The following is a 27,442-nucleotide window of genomic DNA, read 5'->3' as shown; positions in this document are numbered from 1 at the left end:
CGACGAGTTTACTGCGGCAGTTGACGAAGCATGCAGTGGCCAAAAAGAATCTAACCCTATAGTGATGAGTGAGTGCTACAGCGATCGGATCCATGTGACGACCTAATGGAGAGGGCTTGATTCCTAGCCTTTTCTTGAAGAGCAAGCAAGTGGGGAGGGATAGGGATGGTCAGCAGCGATGGCTCTCACAAGCTTTTCTCGGGGTGGAGGAATCCATCGGTAACCGCGGGAGTCGTGACCTCCATCCCGCTTTGACCTCTCCGTACGGTCAGCCTTCGACCCCTTTTCCCTGTACATGTCTGCTCTCTCGTGTCCGATATGTAGAATAATAGTGCAGTGCTGATGGCGTGGTACATTAACTACGCCTTCCTTCTTCATCCTCCCCGTCCGCTTGAACGAGCGCAAGGCTGCAGGAGAGGACAGGGAATCAGAGAGAAAGAGAAAGAGAGACGTTGGGGTCACCCAGGACAACCGTGGTTTGCCGTCATCGATTCCATAGACAATGCGGACAGCTATGACTGGGGTACTTGTTGCTGGTGAGAGGTGCACAGGTAGGGTCAGAGGTGGTAGGTATCCCAAGGACAACAGATGGTAACCCAGAATAAGAAGGTCAAGTAGGCAACAAAAAAGTAACCGAGCGACCTGCAAATCCCAAAAATTTAGAGAAAATTTTGTTAAGGATTAAAATAAGAGAGAAAAACAAATAAATTCTCCTAACATATATTGTTGCATTGATAGGGACGATGATGTTTCAGGTGGGGAGGTCATCATCTCTCAGAACTCGTGGCACAACTCAAAAAAGAGAGTACTAATCACAGCCTTGGGGCATCCTCACGAGACAAAATAGCTTCATCTTTACCTGTTGAATGGGCATATATCAACCAGATATTGAAAGAAAACCATGGTGGAAGGAATGCCTGTTCTTAGTTGCAGCAAATAGACTGGGAGCTCAAAATGTTTAGCCTCAAAATACCCTCATTACTGATGTAGAAACTTGATGTTCACAATGTTCACAGCATCCTACAATGATAACTAAGAAATCCGGTTGACTCCATAGAATTCGATTCTACTGGCACTGCCTTTTAAGCTTATACATTTTCCATGAGTAACAAATGATGATGAACAAGGTATGTGACTCGTTAGCTTGTTCCCAGGATTCCCAAATCAAATTTCAGGACCAGTACATCAATCTCTGTTGAACAGAAAGAAAGCCAACATAAAAGCATTATTATGGTCATGGGAATCAGTATAGCACATTTGTAAAATAAAAAAACAGTATCAGATAGGTAATTAAGGTGAACTATGACACATATTCACTAGGAGGAAGAAAATTAACTGAGAGTTCAAATTTGAACTACAAGATGCCTTGGGCAAAAGGATGAGAATTATCGAAAGGAAATAAACATCCCTAAAATTACCCAAGTTCTGACTTTAGGGGGGTTCCTTGTGGAGGTTCTTAAGCAATGGTTGCATTTGGGATTTTTAAGACAACCAAAAATCCAAATGCAAAGCCAAAATGACTTGAAACATATGATTAGACTCTTGTCAGTAATGTTGTATTGGGAAATCATATGACCAAAGCTATCTGACCTTAGGTCAAAAAGAATAAAGAAGAAAATATATAATCCATATACAGAGACACCGAAGATTCAAATTTCCACAGGATGAGATTAATATGCCAAAGCTTGTTTAGAATGCGATACTGTCATCTCTAACACAACATCATAATGTAAGATACAGATTGAGCTTGTTCTATTTTCTCTGGCCATATGCTTAAAGGATCAGCTCTCACCACTGTAACTCTCTAGCTCGTTATAAACTACAAAAAATTTAGTTAAAGCATAAAAAGGAAGATACAGATTACATGACCGTTTCCCTCTTGTCCGACCTGATTGAACCAAAGAACATGGTCTCTCTTAGAAATAAGGATCATCATGATACCTTTCTCTTTTTTTTTCTAAGTGCAAAAGGCAGCAATTAGAAAGAAGAAGGATGGTGGTACGAACAATGTGAAGGTAAAAAGACAGGCCAGGAAAAGATTATAACACTCAACAAAGGAACGAGATTAGCCAAGCAGCCAAGAAATCAAATAGTTTTATTTTTTTACTCATAATGTCTATTATCATTGTATTCCATCAAGATGGTTAACCTTTAATAGTCTTACAAGATTTCTCTCTCTTGTAGTGGGAATAGACACCTAAGCCTTTTGAGACTTGACCCTAAACCTTTTAAGACTTGACACCTCGTCGCTTCCATATAATGGAAGTTAGACTTGAACATGTAATCTGATTCTAAGTATGATTCTAAAGATTCCAAAACAAAAATGGAAAAAAAACATTCCAAACTTCAGAAAATCCTAACATGGAAGCTACTAGACTTAACCTAAATGCTAACTGGACTCAAACTTGATGCGGATGCCAATGCAGGCTGTGCATCATGACCACCATGCAATATGCTTATCCGCTCAACAAGAGTTGAGTCAGAGCGATAGATAGTCCAGACTTGCAGATACTGCAAAATTAGGGATCAAGAGCATGAACCAAAATTCCTAGAAGAAGTTCGGTTCAGAATTCATGGACTAGCTTCAGTGAAGCCAATGAGCCACCCACATATAGAGTGGACAAAATTCACCATTACACGGAATATATCACATTTTGACAGAAATGCTGGTCCACTTCTCTAAGCTGACTATTTATAACAAACTGTAATCAACGAATAACAAATTCAAGTAATTAAAGGCTTCAGAAGGCCATGTATTATGTTCAGGAAATAAACTCGTTATTCTTTTCAACATTGCATCCAAAACCCCAGATCCTCCGATGATGATATCATAAAAAAAGTAATGTGTTTCCTTCTTTAGGTATAGTGGGTCTCATTCATAATGCTTTACCATTTCAACATTACATCCAGAGACTCAATCCTCAGATGTTGATATCACAAATAAAATAATATGCTTTCTTCTTTAGTTACAGTGAGGTATCATTCATAATGCTTTACCACATTTTCCATCAAGCTGATCAAAAAGCTACATGTACACAGGGAAATCATCATCAGCCTCCACTGGAAAATATAGTTAGTATTAGCAATTTAATAATCATCTCTTTTCTCCACCATAGTTTATCCTACAATCATAATGTACTCCATAAACCTACACACTTAAATATTCTGATCTCACTTCCATACTTGTTTTTAGTTTCTAAATACTCTTAAATAACTGCAAATTTCTGCATCTCTAATCTTTCACAAGAAATAGAAGCCAACCAAGCAACCAATCTCTGCCATCATGACACGATATTAGTGCGCTTCAGGAACACCTTTACTTGCTGTTTTCAAAGCTTTTGATTGCATTTTCGAAATGCATTTTCAAACTGATTCTATCACAAATATACAAGCAAATGTATCCCGTCTATCCTTGGTCTATCACACTAAAATTGATCTCGTCTCTATTATCACTTGGAGATTCTAAGAGGACATAAATGGCATCAATATACATCAAACCTTTCATACACCCAAGAAAACTATGCTAATTTATATAGGGCTCGCAAGTCGTTCTGACTTCTGAAACCAATAGTAGAAACAATTATGGTTAATGGTGGTAGAGGGTCGACATGTTTATATCATCGTGTCTAATGCTCCGTGGCTTCTTAACTTTTTCCTCGATTTGAAGAGCTAAATTCCGAAAAATGGACAGGTACAAACACCGCTATCAGACGAGTCGTCATGAGATTCCAGCATACGCCTGACTCAAGGATCACCAAAAGCAAAATCTTTTGGAGCCTGAGAATTCACAAGAGACCAGCAGCCACTTGACTGTGATCATCAAAACTGAAAATTTTGTCTACAATCTCCTCCTATGAACATCCAATCAATCAAGAATAGACCCCTGTGTCAGCCGGTTTTCACGAATCAAATAAACCAAACAAACGCGATACACACAAGCACGCAGCTAAATCCTCATTAAATTACTTCCGATTTCACAGAGAACCCCGACAAATGTAACCCTACGCGCCATCAAGATAACTCGTAGGGTCGTCTATAATATAAAAAGAAGACACAGAGACCACCCGGACCCTGAAAGGATCGGCGGCAAAAGGGTTGCAACTCTCGAAGGAAACAAGAACGAGGGGAGAAGCCGAAACCTGCTGCCAGGCGTGGATGGTAGGCCGGAAGCCCCGAAGCTATTAAATCGGGGCGGGTGGGGAGGGCATTGCCGAGGTGGGGCAGAGAGCGCGGCACCCGATGTCGCCTTCGTGTTCCGTCCGCCCACCGATCGAGACAGCGGAGTGGAGAGGCGCGGCATGGTTTGCTCGGAGATGTGGGATGATCTGAGCCCCTTATTCCTACGCACGAACTCAGTGACTGCTTGTGATCGTGACACGTAGATTACTACCTTTCGCGTTCAGTGGGCGCATCCACGGAGGATTTGGGATCCTGTATTTCGTCGAAGAGTCCAAACACGGAAGCCCGGCCGTCGGAGTGTGGCCCCGCGGCCGTCTGCACCGTCGCTTCTGTGTTTCGTGTCGCCCGGGCAGAACCCATGGACCAATAGCACGTTCGACGTGGCAAGACAGCACCGCGTGGCACTCGTTCAAACTCATGAATACATAATATACTGTTTATATTGTTTTTCTCAATGGAATTTTTTGATGCCTTTTTATTTTAAGGGTGATTGAATATTGATGGTAATTTACTTAATTTATTAATAAAATTAATTTGATTAGTTTTGATATATTGCAACATCTAATGATATAGAAAAATAATATCATTGTTGAAGATTACAATCTTGATTTGAATATATTATTTTTTAAAAATTAAATCAAAAATATTTTATTTATTTTTTATTTTTTTATTCTTATACTTGATCATATAAAAAGAAACTAGAACATGATAATGCATCAATTAGAAGATTAAATGGATGAATTGAATTCTCTCTCATCATGTTTGTTAATGGTGAGGCTTATTTTTTTGGATTAGATAATTTCATACATTTGACCTTTGGGAGTGTTTTTCTTAGAGATTTATATAGTTATTATTTTATTTTACTATTATCTTTCTATTTCTCTATTATGAAAAAAATAATAATTTACTGCTACATGTTTTATATTATCGGATGACAAAGACAACCATGTTATATATATATATATATATATTATTATTATATGTTAGCAATCATGCTTTCCCAAACCAAAGCCATTCTACCACACTGGTGGAGAAATAACAAGGAGTTGATATGAAATAAAAGAATACGTAGGAGACTCCACAACACAATAACATGAGAGACAGAGAAGGGACGGAAGCACTGTGCATGTCGCATACATGCACGAGTGTAACGTACGCGCTGCCGCTTTGCACGCTTACATGCACGCATGCCATACTGCATTAGCTGCATTTGCACCCTCTTCTTCATCGTGATTTCAGCTCCATACACACCAAATCTATCTCAAATCCATGGAAGCTGTTCTAGCTTTGGTTTTTGATCCTAAGGGGAGAGATCCTAAGAGTTCCAAAATGTAGATCAGCAAATGAGTCTTAGAAAGAACAAATCTAAATTTTCTTCTCGCTTTTGGAAAGCAAGAAATAGAAGCATTTGCAAATGATATTGTGTAGTACTATAATATTCCAACTAGCTAACATCCTGCACAAATCTATTGCGATCACTCTCTACAAATCCAAATCAACATTTAAGTCTACTGTTGGACGCATGTAGAACTCCCACATCAATCCCACTGGTCCATCCCAAGGGTAGGATTAATCTACCCCTCCCACCTTACCATGCCTTCCTCCCCAATGCTGTGCTCCAATCCCAATTCCGACAAGCATCCGAACTCATCTTCACACCCTGAGCTCATCCCCGCCATCGGTGCGCTCCCCATCATCTCCTCTGGGAGGTCAAGAAGGTTGCACTGCAGCAGTGCCATGTTCATCAGGAAGGGGTTTGGGCTGGTGTCATCCTGCTGTAGGAGAGCAGCAGAGAGTGATGAGCCCAGCTGCTGGTCATGGCACGCATCAGGCATCGTCGGCTGGTGCACGAGAGAAGAAGAACCAGCTTCGTCATGCTCCGAGTCCCCCTTCCTTTTGTGAAAGACTCTACACAGAACCCAGTCCTGTCACAGAAGAGCACATCCAAATGAGAAATGCAAGTCATTGAGACATGCTATATGAGAACAATCATAGCGCAACTCTTTCTTTGCAAGCTTTCATACATACATTTACAGATGATTTGGTTATCAAAGTTCTTGAGAGCTAAGTAGTCCATTAAAAGCTGTACATTTTGGCATCTACTCGCCACCTAAACAGTCCAAACAGGTCATGAAGATAGACATGTCTTTTTGCAAGCATCTTACGCAACATCTCCTGTCTTTGAGATGTGAACTGATTATTCAATAACTAGCTATAGATATAACACCACAATAGATTCCTATCATCTGTCTCTCACCAAAAGAGTAGTTGAATAGCTACATACATGCTTACCGTATCTCTGAAGAAAAAACTCATCCCAGAAAATGGAAAAACACTAATCCAACACATAATCATCAATTAACAGCGTAAAGGAATCACAAAAGTATAAGCTATATGTCGTCGATTGTGTTAGGAGTCCTTGTCGTGTGTTGTTGCAGCGAGTATGTATGTGGAAGAGAAGAATTGCAAATGGTGGATCTGATACCTTGGAAGGTGAATGGGGGGTCTCTAATCGGAACTCGTGCATGACCCAGCCGCTCTTCACTCCATTCGGAGCTCTACCTCGATAGAACACCAGCGTCTTCCTCATCCCAACCATTGCCTGTGTCCTTGGATCACAGATCGTCCTATCCTTCCCGGTGGCTTTCCAGTAGCCAGATTTGGTTGCTCGGTTTGTTCGCGATCCAGTAGCGTATTTGCGGTCACGAAAGCTGAAGAAGTACCACTCGTTGGCACTCAGTTTGGCCACATCTATCATCCATCGAGCAAGATTTTAGATTTCAAAGCAACCCTAAAATTTTGACTTGTATGAAACAAACAACTTTGGCTAAGCAAGTATGCATGTTTCGACCAAAGCTTCACATCACATAGAGCTTCCATGAAACAACATCTACAGCGGTGGCACAACGACCTAACGAGTCATGAGGCATATTAGGTGAAAGCAAACAACCGAAACTCTTGTAAAGAGGGCGAAAAAGAAGTTCATGTTCTAATAGATCATCCCAACATATGATGCAATGCATCAGTTTCAAGGAACCTAATATGATATGAGAGCTAAAAAGGAATGAGAAGACGAGATTAATCGAATCACCTGGAAGCTCCCATGGTTCACAAGTGTGCAAATCCACCTCTACCATCGTCCCCTCCGAGGTTCTAAATCCATCGGTCACCTTCTGGTAGAGGTAATGGCAGACCAACTCCTCATCGCTCGGGTAGAACCTGAACCCCGGTGGCAGCGTGGATTCTATGTCTCTCAATCCCATTCTATCCGTACACCTGAACACTCTCTCGAAGAATAGGGTGTTTGAGCTGCTCAAAGAGATCTGATCCAGGCTTGAGGATCCGGACATCCTACGAGAGCTTGAATTCCCGGGAGCAGGAGGCCGGGGAGGGGGGGGTTTATATAGAAGATGGGTGCATTAAATGGCTAGTTCAGCCATGAAAGCTGCCCCTACGAAATGGATTCTCGCGTCTATCATCCACAGAAGCAGCGTGTACAGCCGTCGCAATCTCCGATAACTATGTCGAGGGACCGATGCTTGCGCCGAAGAACCAGAGAAGACCGCGGTAACAAGAAATCTCCATAAGGCTCTCCGACTCCATGCTTAACTGCAGAATGAGCTTACGTACGAGAAATAATTCTGATGATGACAAGTTGGCATGGGGCAGTGATTGGACAAGGCGGCATCGTCGCGTATAATTATTCATGGCGACGCGTGGAGTGGGGTCTCTTTCGCTTGTTCTATTCGATCTGCACAAGCCACAGGTACTGATCTGAACTTGCAGGCACAATAATAACATGTTTTGCAGTGTGAAAGATTTGATGGATCTTCATGCGTTGTTGTTCGATTCGATTCATTTAGCCAGAGTGATACGGGAGCAGTGGCCAGTCATCTGTACGAACTCTTCAGTTCTACCTAAACAAGTCAGATGTCTGCCCATTTAGGTTTTGCAGCACTCCAATCTTAGGCAGTCGATTAGTCTTTCTTTCTGTTGTTATTGTTGTAGAAAGTACATCAATATTCATGTTACTTAGTTTATCAATTCAAATCATATAAAAAAACTGTATCTTTATTTGGAAAAAATAGGCCGTCGATCATATTGAAAGTGTTAGACTCTATCGAAGGGATAATTGATTAAAATACTTAAGTTGAAATTGATAGTAATACGCCCATTAGATCCTCATAAATTAATTTGCATAAGACTCATCAAAAGTTTACATACTGATAAGGTCATTTAGTTCTACATCGATCGAAGAGTATCACGAGACCTGTACCTCGACCGAGTAAACTCGCACCCGAGTCGTATACCTAGGCTATGAGCCCTTGACTCCCCTACGATAGGGAGCACTGATAAGATCATTTAGTCTCACATTGATTGAGGAGTATAGAAACTAAGGGATCATAAGTCCGAGTCTCTCTTACCCATAAAGATGTTTTTTAGAACTCACATGCCCCGAAAGGATAAAACCGTATCCACAAGTAGTTTTTCCTACTCGAGTCTCATCATGTCTTAATAATATGTTAGCTTTAATACCAAATATCATTAAGTCCAAACCACCGATCAAAACATTTGCATTCAAGTTGATAGTAATATATTCATCAGATAAATTTTAATTTTATTTATTTTTGATGTGGAATTAATTAAGGTATTACAAGAAAAAAAAAGAGAAAATTAAAAAAGAATCACAAGGAAAAAAAGAAATAAATTTATAAATACAAGTACAAGGAGACAACATAAAATCATTCCATAAATGATGTGCTATGGGAATATATTCCTCTCGAGTAAAATATGATCACCTTATAAACAATACTATCTTACCGTGAAAAGGTTACGTGGATAGGGGTCTCGACATTTCCATGAGCGGACAACGTATGACGGAGCTTTCCCTTCCTATGAAATCTGAACCAACGGGAAAGGAAATGCGAAAGGAACACTACGCTCGCACCCATATGGGGGCCAACATGTGTCCAAAGGGTGAGTTAATGGGATCACTTAGGTCCTGACATTTGTATGACCAACCTGCAAATACTATTGACAACACATTGCATTTTGCTGTCATCCAGAGTGAAATCAGATGTGGATTCATCAAAGGCTCCCACTTCCAATTGCGAAATCACGTTGCTTTTGGGACCAGACTTGGAAGCAAGAAGACAAAGAGCCATGAAGTAGACTTGTCCAAGGTGTGGTCTCATCGGCAGCCTCCAGATGAGGTTGTGCTACTCCGAGTTTGTCCCTTGCAAGACACAATGAATTGTGGTGTTACCACAGCCTGGTGAAGGGGACATGGAGTTTTCTGGCATCGCAGCAAAAGATCTTTTGAAGGAAGATCGAGAAGAAGCTAGAAAGCTGTTGGTGGAGTCGAGATCCAGTATATGCAGGGTCAAAAAAGGATTGTTTCTTACAGGTGTTCTCATTGGCTGGTGGAAACCATTAAGAGTACTGCGCAAGAGGGGCACTTTGTCTTCATCGGGAAGGCCCCATCGGTGAGCTGTGTCTCAGCCCTCCATCAGTTTGGGTGTGGAGGGAGGAGAAGGCAGTGGTGGTCTTGGAGGAAGAACACCTGGAAAAGGAAACGAGATGCAATTATTAAGCTCTATGATTGGGAACTCTTCCCGCGTTTCGCCATGCCGTTGATAGCTCACGAAGCTTGAGGCTTTGTACAAAGAGTGACGGCTCCGTCCTCCCTTTCTTGCAGCAACCGCAGATGGCGGACACTGCCGGCAGGTCGGCCAACCCTCTTCTGCTGACATGTGTTACTCGGCGGCCGCGATGTCGCCGGCTTCCCAATCATAATCATCTCAATCATTCCGTGACAGCATCATCATCATCATCGTCATCGTCATCACCATGGACAGCAGAAATCACCCTCCGCTTGTGTTCTGATCAGCTCCTCGTCACCAGAAGCAAAGAAGACAAAAAGTATCCGCGTCCTCGTCTCCATCAGTAGAACGAATCATTTGCATTGATTAATGCAAGCATGTGTACTGTACAACAACCGTAGAGCTTTGATTAGGGCCCCTTTGTTCACGTGGAAAGAACACAAGTTTTTGTATCGATCTAAGAAAATTACCGGCTAGCAAACTATGAATCGGATAGGTTTTGCATCAGCCATCGCTGCTGACAAGAAGCATGGATCTAAATATTTTCTTAACAGTGGCAGATCCAAAAGCCAAATATTTGGTTCACAGATGAAGATGGTGACAATTTAGAACGTTTAGCTCTGTAATCCTACAATTCACTTCAATGAAGATGGCTACTTGCATGACTAACACATGAGGAGCTACTGCTAATCCTGCACACCGGCCCTCGAGAAAGAGATCTTCGACCTGCACATACAACACCGCAAGGTCGCCATCATATCAGTGTCTCAGGCACCGAGGATGGACGGATCATCCACGCCAACAGTACTCGAGAGACTGCCATCAATAATTCACTACAAGGAGATCTGCTGCTGTTGCAGGACTAAAATATTTGCCCGATGTAGCCGAGAAGAGCTTGTTGGGTTCAGCAAAAGATCGTGTTGGTGACTTGGGAGAGTGGTAAAGGGTTGTCTGCAAGCATTGTTTAAGCTGATCCGGCTGAAAGCGAAGCTCGAACGCATCTGTGGAGAGAGAGCTTATTCCAAAGAGAAGACGGACAAAGACGCCTGCTTCTGTTGGGATCACAGGACCGCACCCCAGCAGGCAGATTAAAGAATGAACAGGTAAGAAACTACAAGGATGGAGCGTAGAATACATCAAACGAGATGCTGGCAACAGGACAAGGAAGTGGATCTTCTGACATTTACAGGATTTAGTGCTTCGAATGTTGTACAAAGGCCGTCTGAAATGGTTGGGATTTAGCAAGGAGGAGGAGATCTACTGAGCTAAATTATGGAGCTACAAGCTAATCAATGACTTCCAAGTTGGCGAAGTCTCTCTCGTGGGAGCTGCGTCACCAGCTCACGAGCACAAGCGTCGATGGCAGGTGCAGAGAAGAGCGTGACAGCGGCCGCACGTGGACAAGTGGTGGTCGTCGGTCGGAGGTCATGCATCGGGTGGCTGCAAAAGGAGCGCCAACGTCTGCATCCGCCATTGCAGATCTCGAACGCCTTGGCTGTGATTCCCAGCAACATCATGGACGGGAATAATGGCGTGCATGGGGTTGGCATGGGTCCAGGAAGAGTGATTCGTGTCCAGGGGCTGGAGGTGACATATTGCGGCCCTCATTGTTCATGTTTTAACTGTAAACTGTTGATGCAGGAGAGACTAGTAGTGTTTCATCATCAATGTTACTGTATCGATAAGCTGATACAATTAAGGAGAGAGAGAGAGAGAGAGAGAGAGAGAATCATTAAATCCTTCAAAATATTTTCTGCATTGAACAAAACAACCGGAATGTTCACCAAAGGCTCATGAAGACACGTTCAACACCACAATGAAAGAAAGTAAACTGCTAATTCAAACATCAAATGAGAGTATCTTTCACAAAACTTCTGAATGAGAAGAGGTTCCACTTCTAATCAATTGCTCAAGCTTTCTTGGGCTTACTGGGAGCAATCTGGGTCTCCGGCTGCAGCATTAACACCACAACAGAAGGTAAGAACAAGACTAAGATCAAATAATAAACAAGCATAAAAACAGATAGTACAAGTCTTTTAGAGCTTAGGCTGAAAGACTACTGAGAAAGAGGTGGGAGCAACAAGATCAAGCCACAATGAAGCAAACAGATTTTTGCTCATCAAGAGAGAGAAGCCGAGAAGCATCCATTGGCAAAGGCATAACAGTGAAACAAAAGGGCGAGAAGAAAGCAGAACCAATACACGTATAGCCATAACAGTGCGATACGTCACTTTCAGCGATGACAATAGCAGCACAGTAAGAATCCATACAGCAGCAAATCAACAAAAGAAGGCAATTATGACAGGAGATTTGAATCGGCAGCAGAGAAAGCAGAGCAAAGAAAGAAAAAGTGCAGGCAGAGGGGCTGAGACCAGTCAAGAATTATGAATGATGCAATGCATACAAATCCATTAGACAATACCAAAAAAGTGTGCCAATTCTAAACAATGCATAAGCCAATCTGAATCGGGCATCCAAGCAGCAAAATTTCCCATTAATTTTCCATTTAGAAGTTAGCAAAGTAGCCCAAGCAATTACCTCTTTCTTGACAGGCTCTTCCTTTTCTGACAAGATCAGTTCAATGTGACACGGGGAGGACATATAAGCTGCCAAGACATAAATAAAAAATATCATTTCCAAACAAAAAATAACCTGAAACATTAGCTCATTAAGTGAGACTTACGGTTGATTCGACCATGGGCACGGTAAGTCCTGCGCCTCTGCTTTGGTGCTTGGTTCACTTGGATGTGTGATATGAAGAGAGCATCAACATCCAAACCTTTCACCTAAATAAGACAAATGGACAAGAACAATTAAGCAATGGAAGCGAAGCACCGAAGATGGAAAAATTGGTTGCATCTCTTCATACCTCAGCATTGCTTTCGGCGCCCTTGAGAAGATCCAAAATGAACCTGGCTGATTTCGCAGGCCACCGGCCCTGCCCATTTGGGTGCCGGCCCTTAGCTTGAGCTGTACGTCCTACACCACCACAAAACCTCCGAAAGGGAATAGCCTGCTTGTGAGCTATTACATCTTCAAGGTACCTTTTGGCCTTTGACAAGGGTAGCTTTCTAATCGCATGAGCTGTCTCACGAGTATTCTGTTGACATCATTACATCATTTGAGCACGTACATCAGGCAGTCATAATGAAACTTGTATATGCTATAATACCTATGCAGAATATTAGAATATAATATCTTATCATATAGCTAAATTCATGGGTAAACAACTGGCTTGTCTGCCGATATAAAAACACCATAATGCAGTTGAAATTTGTAAAATTTCAATGTGTGCTCAATGCTTTTTGATGGCATTACAAATCTACTTAAAGTAAAAAAAAAAAAAAAAGTTTCCCGATTATCCATCCCTATCAAACAGCTAAAATACATACCAAAATATGTAATTAGTACTTACAAGATCGCATATCAGAAACATGCTTACACGTAGGATTTAACTAAAAAAACCAGAGGGACCAGATGCAAACCCCACTGAATTTTCATCCTAAAAAAATTAAAATAAACAACCAAGGAATTCACTAGGTTGATGAATATGTGAACAAACTACAAGAGAAAATTTCAAGAAAGTTTAGTACTTCTCTATTCGACCACATTTTCGTCCATAGATATGAATTCTAGAAGGCCCCATCTATGTGTCCCCTTTCATCTTGGTGAAAAAAGACCAGAGCATTCTGAAAATTATTTTTAGGTCATTGAAAATGATTTTTACGATGATATGTGCAAATACTCATTTGCACATATCAACCATAAGATTAGTCATAGATATGTGCAAATACTCATTGGAACATCTAGTTCCAACCATAAGATTATTCATAGATATATGCAAATACTCAAACATAAAGCACAGGTATTAACTACTGTAACCTTATTTATCAGAAAATGATCAAACACAATCAAATATCATACGATAGATAGTAAAAACTAATTTGATGTTGGACTTAATAAACATCAGTTAACTATCATAATTTATCATCCAGTGTCAGAAATAAACATATTAACCATTGGAACTGAAGCATATAATTTTGACCGAAATGCAACAGATTCATAGAACAGAAGCTGAAACAAGAGTCTATGGTAGAACTAGGAGTTAAACTAAACTATATCATGTTTAATATCTCTCCATACTTAACAAAATATAACCTTCACCAGTACGCTAAAAATGATAGATTTAACTTAGTAATAAAATGAACAGTTCTGAAATCAGACTTTTATTGGAATGTTTATATAGCATCTTCCTAACAAGAAAAACTCCCTGTTATCTGCTTTGATATATATTTACATAAATTTAATTCACTTAACATTGAGTTACCAGTGATATTGCAAGTGCTTAGACTTTCTAAGCTAAGTAACGACCTAGTCACTAAGAATGAAAATCAAGTGACAGATAGACATGCAACACGACTGTTATTATTTTAAAAAATATAAATACTAGAATATAGAAATTCGAATAATACAAATCATGCATCATAAAGGCTTAAATACAATGACAAAAACCAAATCAAACAAAAACTACAATGGAAATTTTTCTGAAGATCTAAGACACCAAAAATTATAATAACCCTACATCCTCAATCAGGTAAAAACATGTTTTTACTGCCTCCTAAGTGTTCTATGTAATTAATCCCACTGTCACTTAAGTAAGTTTAGAAATACATATTTTACCTATTGACACGACCAAGTCAGTAATTTAAGTGTTCAGCCTAACTGTCAAAGTTCAATTATTTACCAAGGATTCTGAAAGGTTTTCTTTTCTCAAAGAACTCTCAATACTCTCCATGAGGCACATTAATTTACATATCACGAACATCTATTGCTTGTAGTGCTAATTTAGCAGCCTTAATAATAGTCCCTGACTTTGCACAGATGCACAAACAAACAACAAAACACAAAAAAAAACAATCTAAACTACCAATGAATAAGTACACGTACAATAATGACTAATATCGCACCTTAAAGTGAACCCTCAAGTCATGACCCATGGCCTTGGCAGCTGCAAACACCAAACAAATATGAGCTCGATCAAAAGGAATGACAATCATACACAAGGTGGCGACGACCACATCGAAAGTTCGAGAAGACATTTGCACCATCACCAACAGAAACAAGCGACGATGAAGACCGTAGATCCAAATCGTTACCAAACCGCGGGAGATAGGGGAAAAACTACATCTAGGGCTCAGAATATAGCTTGAAGTTTGGATCAAATATAACCCAAAAGATCTTTTTTTTCGGCTTTTCCAAGAAACATCAGATACTAACAACAGCAGAACTCTAAACATCGGAGGGGATCGAACAAAACCAGAACATAGACTCCAATCTGAACGAACAACTCGGAAGCCACTTACACTTGGTAGGGTTAGAAGGCTCTCTCGAATACTTCACCTGATCCAAGGGAACAACATCAGATTAGTAGCCCATTACGACAAAACGGAACGAATCGAACAGAAGAGGAGAATGGACAGTACCATGGCTTCGAAAGATTCTTCGCGATCTCCGATTCCCACTCTCTGGCAGCCGGAGCGAGAGGCTGGCTTAAAGACGAGGCGGCTCTACAACAACATTGGAAACCCTAACCCGGTCGGCTTAAAACTCTAATCTGTTCAATTGGGCCGGAAATATGAGCCTTGGTAAAGTTGGGCCTAATAAAGTCAGCCTTGTAAGCTAATGGGCCTAATCAGATTATTGGGCCTCGCTTCTTAGACAATACACTTTCCATACCCACTGGAATACCTGACTTTTTGTTTGAGGGCAGTGATTTCTCAGAAAAAAGTGGGTCCCACGCGGCCCCAGCTTTATTTCCAACAACAAGACTGGTAGGCAAGCGGGTGATTCGAAGCATCTCCATATTACGTGAACCTGACATCATATCTCATCACAAATAACCACACGAAGACATCCTAAATCTGATACACTAAGCAAATTGCTTCTCGAGATAGATCACATTACAAATCGAGTGCTTCAAGATATAAGTTTGCATCAATTATCCAACCACATGAACTATTATTTTACAAACAAAGGCACCAAAATGGACCAACAATGATATGAACAGGTGAGGAACAACACAAATCTTACACTATGGTTGCAAAACAATGGTGTATGGCTAATTTGGAAACCCAAAATATCTCATCCCACACATACTATTTACTTGACAGAAGCAGATTCATCTTCCTCAGCTTGATTTATCTTTCTCGTCGTGCTTGACAAAATTTGGAGAACATCGCTCGTCATGCTTGTCATGCTGCCAGTTTCTTCTCGCTGTTCTTACTACGGAAGGGCGTAAGGAGGGAGAACGGACGAAAAACTGTAGCAGCAAATTTAATCTTTTAGAAACCCCTGTCGAGATAAAATAAAATCCAAGCAGATAGCTGTTCCTTTTAGGAGAAAAAGGCAGAAAAGAAGATTTTGGCCAGAAAGTATTGAGAACTATCAGTTCATTTCATGCTAATTCTGGACTGTTTAGCTACATCAGACTCACTAAGTTGATGTGCCTCCAACATGAAAGAATCATCGAGAGACATGAGATTCTTCAGTGTATGAACAGAAAAATACATGAAGACCTATCAGATGCACATATCATTAAAGAAGAGTGCTTCAGATATGCCTGTGGTAATGCCTGAACTTCAAAGTTTGGTAGTTATTATCTTGGAGGTAGTTTGTGAAGGAGGCAACCACAGAAACAAGAAAGTGAAGAATTCAAGAAGCAGATAGAAAAATGTACTGTTTCAATCACTTCTCTATAGTTCCAGTGAAGACTGTAACACAGCAATATCAGACTAGTTTTGTTCTTACTACCAAACTCATAAATATAGTCTCCAAATATTCATGTAATTGCAGACAAATAGTAGGAAAGTGAACTACTTGCTGTGGCAAGAATCTTTATAGAATTAGCAAAGGTTAAAAATGTAATCAAGGTCGATAAATCTTTTTCTTGATTAGGTGAATTCAGAGCAAATAAACCAACATGCTAGTCCAAAAATGATAAACAAACTTCAGTTGGTGATAGCTGAGATCATACCATCATTGGGCATAGCAGCAGCAACTGTTTGATCATCAACAGATGAAGCATCTGCATCAAGGTCACCATCGCCTGAAGCTAAGCCATGGCTCTTTCGACCAAATTTCAACAACTTTCTGAAACCTTTCAATTCCTTGCTCCATGGCTTCTCATGTGTATGATCCCCTGAATTTGAAATCTCCAAACTGGATACATGTATTGTAGCACTAGCAGCATGTACTGCAGCCACTTCAGACACTGATGCAGATGCAGGTACACCTCCTTCACATCCTAAATTACCGGTAACAGGATCATCCAATGATGATAATCTGGCAAAAGGGGCTTGATAAGGTTTTTCTGTTGCACTCAAGTTTGAGGCCGGAGGCTCGTTGCTCGAGTACGGAACAACCACCTGATTAGCATGACAAACATCTATCCATAATCAGCCTACAAGTAGCAATTGTTTAGAAATGAAGATGGAAACTTAATCTATGAAAGATCAAAGTGCTCTAAGCAAAAAACTGAGAGCAGAAAGCTTGTATCTTTTTTCTTCTTGGTCAAGAAAATATATGTACTTGGATGCATAACCAAAAAGATTCACGTAAGTTGGTTTGAGTGCTATTGATTCCACAAGTAGCTCACCTAAGATCGATGGGCTAAAGAGAAGCACTAAATAGCACCATCAACATTACAGGAGCAAACATTGAAATCTGAAATGAACTAAATACAGATAGCTATTTGCTTTCGAAATAACTCAATCAAAATTATCAAACACTAGTGACATTAAGAAACAGGTTGTGTAAGAAGATAATTTTGCTGGCAACAGAAAAGTACACATACAAGCAACTAAATTAGTGATCTTTGCATTATCGAATTAAAACATGTGCAGCTTTTCTTTGATAAAATATACCTCGTAGGAACTAAGCTGTTTATTCGACTTGCCTTCACCAGAATGAACTATAACAATAGGTGAAGGTGGAGCATGAATAGCTGCATATCCTGTACCCAGACCATCTCCATGTGATCTCTCTTTTGTGTCTATCATATCATCGGATTCACGGACAACAGGAGCAGTGACTACATTATTTTTGAGGCAGACAACTGTCTTCTCAATCACTGGATTTTTGTCGCTGCTGCTAGATGGCTTCTCCTTGGTTGATTTTCTGTTCATGCTATCAGAAACCTGAGAAGCTTTGCTTCCAGTCCCTTTCTGCAATGTGTCTTTGCTAGTTGTTTCCTTTTCAACTCTTTCAGATGACATTTTTGGTGTTTTAATTCTAAGCTCCGGCAGAGTTGCTGACTTGCTTTTGTCCAGTTGCATAATTGCAGTAATCTTTTTCTGAGAGTCATCAGGTACGCCTCTCTTAGGTACTTGGTCTGTAGTTACAGACCTCACTGAGGAAGCACAGTGAGTATTACTGCTTTTTGGATCAGAGAGTCTTTTCATCCGAATAGAATCTGTCTTTGCTTCTGGCACGAGTCCATTACTTTCTTTCCTAACCTCAGGTAATGAAGATGCTGATCGAGTTAACCCATGGTTACTGCCATTTACTCTGCTAGATCGTGTAGATTTCTGAGCATCACTGGATCCGTTTGAAGAGTTTCTAATAGGCAATTTTTGCAAAGGTGAAGAAACAGGCACTGCATCACTAAACTTTGATCCTCTGTAAGGACTTGGTGAAGGCTTTGTGGCTGAACGGGTCTTTGTATGCTGTGGAGTCGATGGTGACTTAGCGGCTGCGGAATTACTTCTTGCAGCTATTCTCTTTTGCCTCTCTATTTTCAAAGCTTCGAGACGTTTTCTCTCTTCATCTTCCTAAAAGTGGAAATACCGACAAAGTCAGCCAAGCATTCAAGTAAAATTGCAAGGGATTAGAAGGGGAGAAATTTTCCGACAGTTGTACTTGACAATTTACAAGACTTCTAAACCAACAACATTACAACAAAGAATTAAAAGCTCATTTATTGTTGACTGAACTACAGTATATAATACCTTCTTACAATGTTTAGTATACTTGTTCAGAAATGTGAAACACAATTTCAAGCCCAATGTGAACTATTAGAGGAAAAGATTTCACAGTAGACTAATATGAACAACATAAAATAGGACTAAGATTGTGAGTGCTCCATCTTTGTTTACTTAAGCTACGGACTTTTTCCAATAAGGTACTAACATCTGAGCCTACGAGGATCAAAAACTAGCAAATTGTGACTGGTAAAGAGATTGAAGGAATTATTTAACAAAGAAAATAAGAGAACACACAATCAGTCTTATGTTGTTTGGAAGAAATTAAAATAATATGGAGTCTAAGCTCATTTTTTCAGGATTCATCTAACCACTCTTGTTTAACTTCCTCTTTAATTAACAATTAGACTAACACTCATGAAATAATCCAGACAATCAATGTAGGACCGATCATGAGAAGTACCCTTTCTTTCTTCATTTTTTGTAGATCAATTTTGTGAGACCGCAGCTTGTCTGCTCGCTTTTGTGCTTCAGTCAATTGGTTAAGCCTTGAGGATGTCCCTTTCTTCACTAGTGCATCTCTCCTCCTTTTCTCCATGCTATCATTTGAGGCTCTTAAGTTTTTCCCCTTTTCTAATTTCTTTGATTCTTCTTTAGTGACCGCCGAGAGAACCTCTTGGTTACTGGCTTCCTGCTTGACAGCATTTTCAATAGGACTCTGAAATTCATAGTCCATTGCTGGATCATATCCTATAGATACACTTTCCATTCCACGTCCAGCAACCAAGGACAAATCATCTGGTTCATACCTAAGTTGGTTTTTGCCCTTATCATATGAATCCTTAGCTTTTTGAAGGGATGAGGGGAACTCAGAATCCATGTCAATAGCAATTATGCTGTCTGATCCAGGATCCTGTGAACCTGACCTATAAGGAAGCAAGAAGGACTCATCTGTTATGTTGTATGAGGAGCTCTTGACTGCATCACCATCATGCTCATCCACATTATCAACAAGTGGGTCAGAAGGACTCTTAAAGCTGAGTAGCTTTTCTTGCCCATGAATCATGAATTCATCACTGCTCATCCGCCGATATGCTCCTCCACCACTTCCTATTTCCTTGAACTGGTCATATGTTGAATCTCTTTCATTACTTGAAACCAGCAATTGATCATCAGAAGCTGCCTGCTTCATTCGAATTGCTTTCCCATTAACTGAATTAAAGCCTACCATCCTCTGGTCATGAAAATCACCATAAACTCGCTCAGGAAGAACAATAGGATCAGCTTCACCTTTGCTCTGCTTTCTCTTCGACCGAGGCTCTTTTTCTCCTGTGAACATGTCTCCATCAAATGTTCTCGACTTTTCTTCAGCTCTTAGTAAGAAATTCTGAAATGGTTGCCAATTTCCAGAATCTGCCTCCTCTTCATATGCAGCTTTATCATGGCCAGAGGCATCTGAATATTCTACAGATTTTGTTCGACCATCTTCTTTCTTAGAAGTCCTCACAGAGTGCTTATGCCTTCTTTCTCGTGCATCAGAATGCACATCTTCGTCTCCAACATCAGATTCAGTGACAGATTGTGAGTCACTTTCCGATGCGCCTACAACATGCTTCTTAGATGTGATGTAATTAATGTTGTGAATGACTTCAACACCAGACTTTTTCTTTCCTGACCGACCAACTCTTTTATGAGATTTATGACCATGAGAACCTTCTTCCTCGAGATCTGATGTATTTTGATCTGAATTATCCTGTGAACGTGTACTCCTTTCCCAGGTCTCAGATTCAGTATCTTTATTATCCACTGACTGCCTTTTCGACCCCTTCCTGTGAGAGCTATTGAATCTAGGATCCTCCATTGGAGGATATGGAGGATGATAATATGGCATGCTCCCTGGATAGTTCTGATAATAAGGCATTCCTTGCATGGGATAAGGTTGAAAAATCGGAGGAGCTGCCGGAGAATGCATAGGCCATTGTGGATAAGTGGGATGCTGGAAACGACCATGAAAATGCTCCTGGTGTCCCAGTGGCACCTTTGAATCTGAAGGGATTTGTTTGTCTGAACAGAAGAAGCAAACGTACTTAAGTTACAGTGAAGGATATACAGAAAACTGAAATGGGGGTGAACCTAGAAAAAAAATAGCATCATGCAAGAATTTGCATACAGTTTCTGGCTGTCTTCATGCATGCATTGGTTTTGGGAGTCATGTTACATTATTAATGATGGAATTACAATAAATAAAATTACGAGAATATTTTAGTATAGAACAAAGATTACAAATGAATGTTTTCTCATGAGAAACTTAGATCCAGAATTATCTGAGCTTTCATATTCAGAACATATACCAGCTTTTCCATTGCTCCCTGTAACGATATCGCCACCTGAGACAGATCGGGAATCACCATGATCTTTCTGCATTATAGAATCTGCAGCAAATATAATGCCCGAGGCATTTAAAGCAGAAACTTCCGACCGAATTGACATTGCTTCTGCAGCTTCAACTTCAAGCCATTGTCCAGTATCATGCTTTTTTTTCCATAGCTCCATAAATCGTAAGCACGCTTCCCTATTTGTTAATGTGGAAGAAATTAAAACTATGAGGGACATATCTAAGATGAAAAAAACCTCTCAAACAATGATTACTTAACTTGTCTCATGCTCTCATATTACTCTTCCTTTTCTCATTTAATCCAAAGATTCCAGATTTTAACATCAATCATAATCCCAGTTATCTAATTCTTTACTACTGCTGAATGATTCTTACAATTTGACCTGTCAACTAGGAAATTAAAATAACTAAAGTCTAAAAAAGCAGTATTTTATATATTTTACCAGAGGCAAACTTACTTTAGACGTGAGGCACCGAAGTTTTCAGAAAATGGTATCAGATCCACCATATTATCCATATCAAAACTAGCTGCCGCAGCACGTGCAAAGGCCATACCCTGTTCTTTCCGCAATACCATTTTACGGGTCTCAAGCACTTTTATAAGTTGAACTCTGCAGAAAATATTATTCACAAGAAATAAGAATGATTTCATGCTTACAATGCAATATGATGAAAATAATGTAGTGTCAATGGGAGATAGCATATGCATCTTTAAAAGCAAGAGGGTTATTTTTTCCATTCTCATTCCAATCATGCATATATAATTCTATATTGGGAGCATTTAACATAAACATGAAAATTACATCACTTTTCTGTTATTAGTTAATTGTCTAGTCCTCTGACATACTGAATGAAAAAAATAACATAATTTGCCCTCCCATATTTGGGGGACATTCCTACTTACTTTTCTTGCATGCTTTAGAAGAACTAATTATAGGGAAAAAAAGTTGAGAACATATTAAGTTGCTCATACTTTGAATTCTCCTCCTGTGTGGGGGAACCATTAGAATCTAGTGGATTTGGTTGTGAAGCAGGCTGCCAAAAAATAGGGAGAAAACACATTTAGAACATCTGAGAGACAAATATGTATGCATATAAATATGTGCATGTGTAGCTATATGTTATATGTGCCCACATGGAAAACAGTTACTTGGAATCCCACTGTACCAAATGTGATATGGGTGAAATACTGAATTGCAGAATACTTCTTCTTTAAATGTCAGATACATTTTTGAAGTTCTTTATTTTTGTTTCAAATGATTATTTATTCAAGAATTGGATAATTTTAGGATGCTTAAGAGATGCCTATCAGATATTCATTAAGAAAAGAGACATTCGGCAGGACTTTTCCTATGAGTGTTGATCATGTGATAATACTCAATAAGAACATCCATTCTAGACAAAACATTCATTTTAGACAATCATATACGCCATTTGTATCTTTTAGCATTAGATTATGAGAACAATATTAATACAATTATTTTTTTCATTGATCATAATTTTTTTTGTCTTCTATACATTATTCTAGTATTAAGTTACCAATGAAAATTTCTTTTATGATGAACAGACAAAAGGTGCCAGCAAAGTAATTACTTATCAAAATCTTTTACATATTTTAGTTATTAATTTAATGTCAAACTTCAACATAATATGTCAATCTTATCATATTCGTGTTGCACCCTGGCCTATCTTATCAATGTTTGATGTATCGGCATGCAACTGCTGTGTCATATTGGCATTCCATATTTGTCTTCATATTGGTGCTTCACAGGTTTCGTATGTGTATATATAAATATTTGTATGTTTATTTTGTATGATAAATAAATCAAATCAATACCTTAAAAAGAACTATTGCCTTTCCTACATCAGGACCACCGGAGGGCTTGGTACCTGCCATAAGCAAACAATGATACAAAGTCAGACCAGCCAAGGGTGTAATTAGTGGACAGAATTTGAAACCAACATTGAAATATAAAGAATTCATGGCATGCATATGGATGATTGAAGCCAATTAGATACACCTAAGTAGCTAATCTTTGAAAGTTCAATGGAAAAGGCAACTAGCATGGTGCATGACACGAGGTTCCTTAACAAGTTATTCCCATATTTGCTAAAAAGGAACAATTAACTTTGATCAGGAGGTCAGGAGATCAATGGCCCTAGAAAAGCCATAACAGACTTCATTACAGGTAAAATAACTGTTAGCAATTTAAATTGATTTTTTTTTCAATGTGATTCACATACTTTGTGTGATTGACAAAAGGTTTCCTGCTGGAACAGAAAGGATTCTGTTCCTCCTCAGAAGATGACTGGGTGACCAGTCAGCTTGTGTTGAGAAGATTATTTTAGATATATTGGAAAATTGGATACAAGTCACAATCATTTGTGTGCAAAAAGATGTTTGAAACCATTAGGATTTTTCCTAAGGATTAATACAAAACTAGATAAAGTAATTAGGTCAATGTAAAAACTACCTTCTGTAGTTTCTGCTGACTTTGTTTGGCAGTCTTCCACCTGCCAGATGCCATATAAAAACGATGTCATTTGAATTTTACAAACAATAAATGAGTAATTCGGCTACCTACAGTGCTCAAGCCAAGATTATCATTCCCCTGAATGGCAATGGCATTCTCAATCTGCAAGATCTCAGACTCAATGGTCGTCACACGCTCTAGGACCTCAGGTGTGCTCACAAAACGAACAAACCTGTTATTATTAATATTAGTTATTAAATCAGGCATTAAAGTTTGACCGCATGCCAAAAGTTTCTCCAAGATGATAAGATACAACTAGCTCAATGAGAAGGTAATATTGTAATGTTTGAAGAACAGCAGTTGCACTAAGACATTTCGATGTGGCATTGCTCACTTGAGAGATCCTTTTCTTACCTCTCTACGGTTCCCTTGGTGAACCACGCTGCATCGGTTTCTGGGTCTGGTTCAAGAATTATGGAATAGCCACCCTTGGCAATCTGATCCTGGGCAGTCTTCAAATGGGCAAGAAAAGGATTCAACAAGCCAGACGCAATCTTCTCTGTCTTGCCATTTGCTATGATTATCAAATCACACCTGTTAAAAAAGAATAGCAGTTCCCATAATGAACAAGAATACTCATCGACCTATAGGAATTCCGCCAAAACCACCTTAAATGATTCGCTCAGGCACAGGTATTTGGAAATGATTCGCCAAAACCACAAGAATATTGTTGCCAATATCCATGGTCATAGCAAAATAAAAACGCAGAAATGAATTCAATCAAGCACTATATTCTGCAAGCAATGATCTACATGGAGGATAGAAACAGAGGTGGATCCGTAACAATCCAAGTGACATCGTACTCATCACAAAGCCTGGTATTTGGAAAAAGCAACAATAATTCCAATTACCACCTAAACCAAAAATCTTATCATCACATCAAGTAACTATGCAGGATAACATGAATTCCAATTCAGTCAAGAATATCCCAACGCAGATTGCTTTGGATTAAATGAAATAACGACTTTGACCATTCCGAATACCAAACAAGGATTCCCACCAGTACATCACTGACTAGATTCATGCTCCCAAAGTCACCGTTAATAGCATGCAGAATTTTCTTATTTTTCTTTCCTTTTTTGAGCTCAGCAAACCAGAATTCCAGAGAGATTTTATCAACTTAAAATCCGATGTTACGGGCATATCACTCTAAATCACCATAAAGCCTCTCAAGTTCTGAACTTTTTTTTATCTAGAAACATCTGAGACTCTTCATTCATCATCTTCATCGGACCCTTGAACAAGAAACAATTGCATCGGAAGGATCTGGAAATTTACCTGGTTCGAGTAGGCGTGAGTTGGAAGACCGCGGAATCCAGCCGAGCCTCCGACCTCATTACACCAGAAAGAAACGATCTTGGAAGAAAGTTAAGACCTTAAAGAAACACTAGGTCTTGATCCCTCTCCACCCCTCTCTCCTCTCACCCTCTGCCCTCTATCTCCCACTCTGCCTCTGTTAGATCTCCCTCGCAGCGAGGTTCCGATCTCAAAAACTCCAGCTTTTATGCGTCTAGTGCCGATTCATCGGAGGAAAAGCAGCAAACCTAGACGATCAAAGACGGTTAAGGAAAGTGGCGCATAAAGAACAATTTTTAGAGAAAGAAAACCGCGGCGGACTACTTCGGAACAGCTGCTTTAATGCTGGAACTCTCTGAAAATTAAGGTACCAAGGAGATCTTCAAAGACGACTGAAACTATAAGTAGAGTTCAGAAAGAATCAATAAGAGAGAGAGAGAGGAGGAGGAGGAGGAGGAGGAGGAGGAGAACCGGAGAAAAGGAGGAGGCCTCGAGGGATCACAAGAAAGGAACTCCCGAACTGCAACAGTAGGGTTTGGTATATTGCAAAGATCGAATACAGATAAAGAGAAGCTTTGCAGACTAAAAATGAATCCAACTTTCGTTTTCTCCTTTTGGGAAGAAATAAACAAAGATGTTTACTTTCCTTTCGAACAGACGCACAAATCCAACGACTGACGGATAGACGGAGATGAACGGTGCATTTGCTAACACATTTAAAATGTGTAAAAATCCAACACATATTTTAAATATAATTTAATATTTTTAAATCAATGTGGTGTTTTATTTCTTTATTTAATATAATTTAATTGTAAATACAATTTATTTCTTTATTTTAAATATAATTTAATATGTTTAAATCAATGTGGTGTTTTAAAGAAATTAATATGATTTATGCCTTCTATAATGTGGTGTTTTATTTCTTTATTTTAGAAATTATTTTATAATTATTTATTTATATGATTATATTTTATATTTATCATATATCTAGGTCATATGAATTTTTTAAGATTAGATACATTCATTTATTTTTTTTGTTTTATTTATTTATTTATATTTAAAACAAAATATATTTATTTATTCTTGAATAAATATTTGAAATATTAGAAAGATAAGTTTATTATATAATATTTAATGAACTTTTCAAATATAATTTTATTATATATTACTCACATCAATACATATTTAAATTTAAATTTAAATTTTTTATTTATTAAACATTTAAAATATTCCATAAATTATATATTCACTCAAGATTTTTAAAAAATATATATTAAAAATATAAATGTGTTGTTAAGGCGGCTGAAGATGATGAAACAATATGAACTGGAGATTCAAAAAACGATTTTTTTTTTCAAAGAAATAAACTCTGTGTGAGAGAGAGAGAGAGAGAGAGAAGGGGAGGGTGACAGTGGTGTGGGACCCACGGACAACGTGGCCATTTGGTGGATGAGTAGGATCTTTAGAGAGAGAGAGAGGGGGGTGACAGTGGTGTGGGAACCACGGACAACGTGGCCATTTGGTTGTTGAATAGGATCTTTAGAGACAGAGAGAGAGAGGTGACAGTGGTGTGGGACCCACGGACAACGTGGCCGTTTGGTGGATGAGTAGGATCTTTAGAGAGAGAGAGAGAGAGAGGGGGGTGACAATGGTGTGGGATCCACGGACAACGTGGCCATTGGTAGCTGAATTGGATCTTTAGAGAGAGAGAGAGAGAGAGAGGGGTGAAAGTGGTGTGGGAACCACGGACAACGTACCAATTTGAATTGGATCTTTAGAGAGAGAGAGAGAGAGAGGGGTGACAGTGGTGTGGGACCCACGGACAACGTGGGCATTTGGTGGTTGAATAGGATCTTTAGAGAGAGAGAAAGAGAGAGAGGGGGGTGACAGTGGTGTGCGAACCACGGACAACGTGGCCATTTGGTGGATGAGTAGGATTTTTAGAGAGAGAGAGAGAGAGAGGGGGGGGGGGGGGGTGACAGTGGTGTGGGTACCATGGACAACGTGGCCATTTGGTGGATGAGTAGGATATTTAGAGAGAGAAAGAGTGGGGGTGACAATGGTGTGGGTACCCACGGACAACGTGGCCATTTGGTTGTTGAATTGGATCTTTAGAGAGAGAGAGAGAGAGAGAGAGAGAGAGAGGGGGGGTGACAGTGGGGTGGGACCCACGGACAACGTGGCCATTTTGGTTGTTGAATAGGATCTTTCGCTCGAGTTGGGTTGACAGGTACACACAGTTTCCCGTCATCGAAACCCACCAGATTTGCTATTCACACGTAAAATAAACGACAAAACAATCAACCGTAAGATTTCTTCAGTATCCTCCTCCTCTGAATTCTCTTTATATTCTTATTTTTCCAAGAAAATCTCAAATTATATTATTCTGCATGAAAGAAGACAAATTGTTTTTCATAATACCCAATATGTAATTAAAAATTTTACTGATAAAAGAAT

The 27,442-nt window shown here is 39.5% G+C and overlaps 3 protein-coding genes and 1 long non-coding RNA gene across 4 annotated transcripts; all 4 read right to left on the bottom strand.

Moving 5' to 3' along the window:
- Nucleotides 1-905: 905 nt before the first annotated feature.
- LOC135596658 (uncharacterized) lies at nt 906-4,290 on the bottom strand. The gene is made up of 2 exons (XR_010480993.1): nt 4,140-4,290; nt 906-1,192 (listed from the first exon to the last, which is right to left on the bottom strand). It is a non-coding gene; the product is annotated as an uncharacterized LOC135596658 (long non-coding RNA).
- Nucleotides 4,291-5,536: 1,246 nt separating this feature from the next.
- Nucleotides 5,537-7,746, bottom strand: LOC135596657 (NAC domain-containing protein 21/22-like). Its single transcript, XM_065088720.1, has 3 exons — nt 7,271-7,746; nt 6,665-6,930; nt 5,537-6,104 (listed from the first exon to the last, which is right to left on the bottom strand). The coding sequence occupies exons 1-3, from the start codon at nt 7,527-7,529 to the stop codon at nt 5,754-5,756; spliced, it is 876 nt and encodes a 291-aa protein (XP_064944792.1). The 5' UTR covers nt 7,530-7,746; the 3' UTR covers nt 5,537-5,753.
- Nucleotides 7,747-11,514: 3,768 nt separating this feature from the next.
- Nucleotides 11,515-15,387, bottom strand: LOC135597647 (large ribosomal subunit protein uL22-like). The gene is made up of 7 exons (XM_065090891.1): nt 15,266-15,387; nt 15,146-15,182; nt 14,750-14,790; nt 12,652-12,882; nt 12,466-12,568; nt 12,321-12,388; nt 11,515-11,733 (listed from the first exon to the last, which is right to left on the bottom strand). The coding sequence occupies exons 1-7, from the start codon at nt 15,266-15,268 to the stop codon at nt 11,692-11,694; spliced, it is 525 nt and encodes a 174-aa protein (XP_064946963.1). The 5' UTR covers nt 15,269-15,387; the 3' UTR covers nt 11,515-11,691.
- Nucleotides 15,388-15,695: 308 nt separating this feature from the next.
- On the bottom strand, nt 15,696-25,635 carry LOC135597646 (COP1-interacting protein 7-like). Its single transcript, XM_065090890.1, has 12 exons — nt 24,968-25,635; nt 24,044-24,223; nt 23,741-23,861; nt 23,630-23,669; nt 22,993-23,045; nt 22,129-22,190; nt 21,614-21,766; nt 21,112-21,332; nt 19,224-20,824; nt 17,705-18,610; nt 16,816-17,206; nt 15,696-16,101 (listed from the first exon to the last, which is right to left on the bottom strand). Exons 1-12 carry the CDS (start codon nt 25,024-25,026, stop codon nt 16,034-16,036), a joined length of 3,855 nt encoding a protein of 1,284 aa, XP_064946962.1. The 5' UTR covers nt 25,027-25,635; the 3' UTR covers nt 15,696-16,033.
- Nucleotides 25,636-27,442: the final 1,807 nt, after the last annotated feature.

Source organism: Musa acuminata, chromosome BXJ1-11, assembly GCF_036884655.1.
Source record: "Musa acuminata AAA Group cultivar baxijiao chromosome BXJ1-11, Cavendish_Baxijiao_AAA, whole genome shotgun sequence".
NCBI classification, from domain to species: domain Eukaryota; kingdom Viridiplantae; phylum Streptophyta; class Magnoliopsida; order Zingiberales; family Musaceae; genus Musa; species Musa acuminata.
Note: the sequence above shows the minus strand (reverse complement) of the source record. Positions and strands in the feature narration are given on the sequence as shown.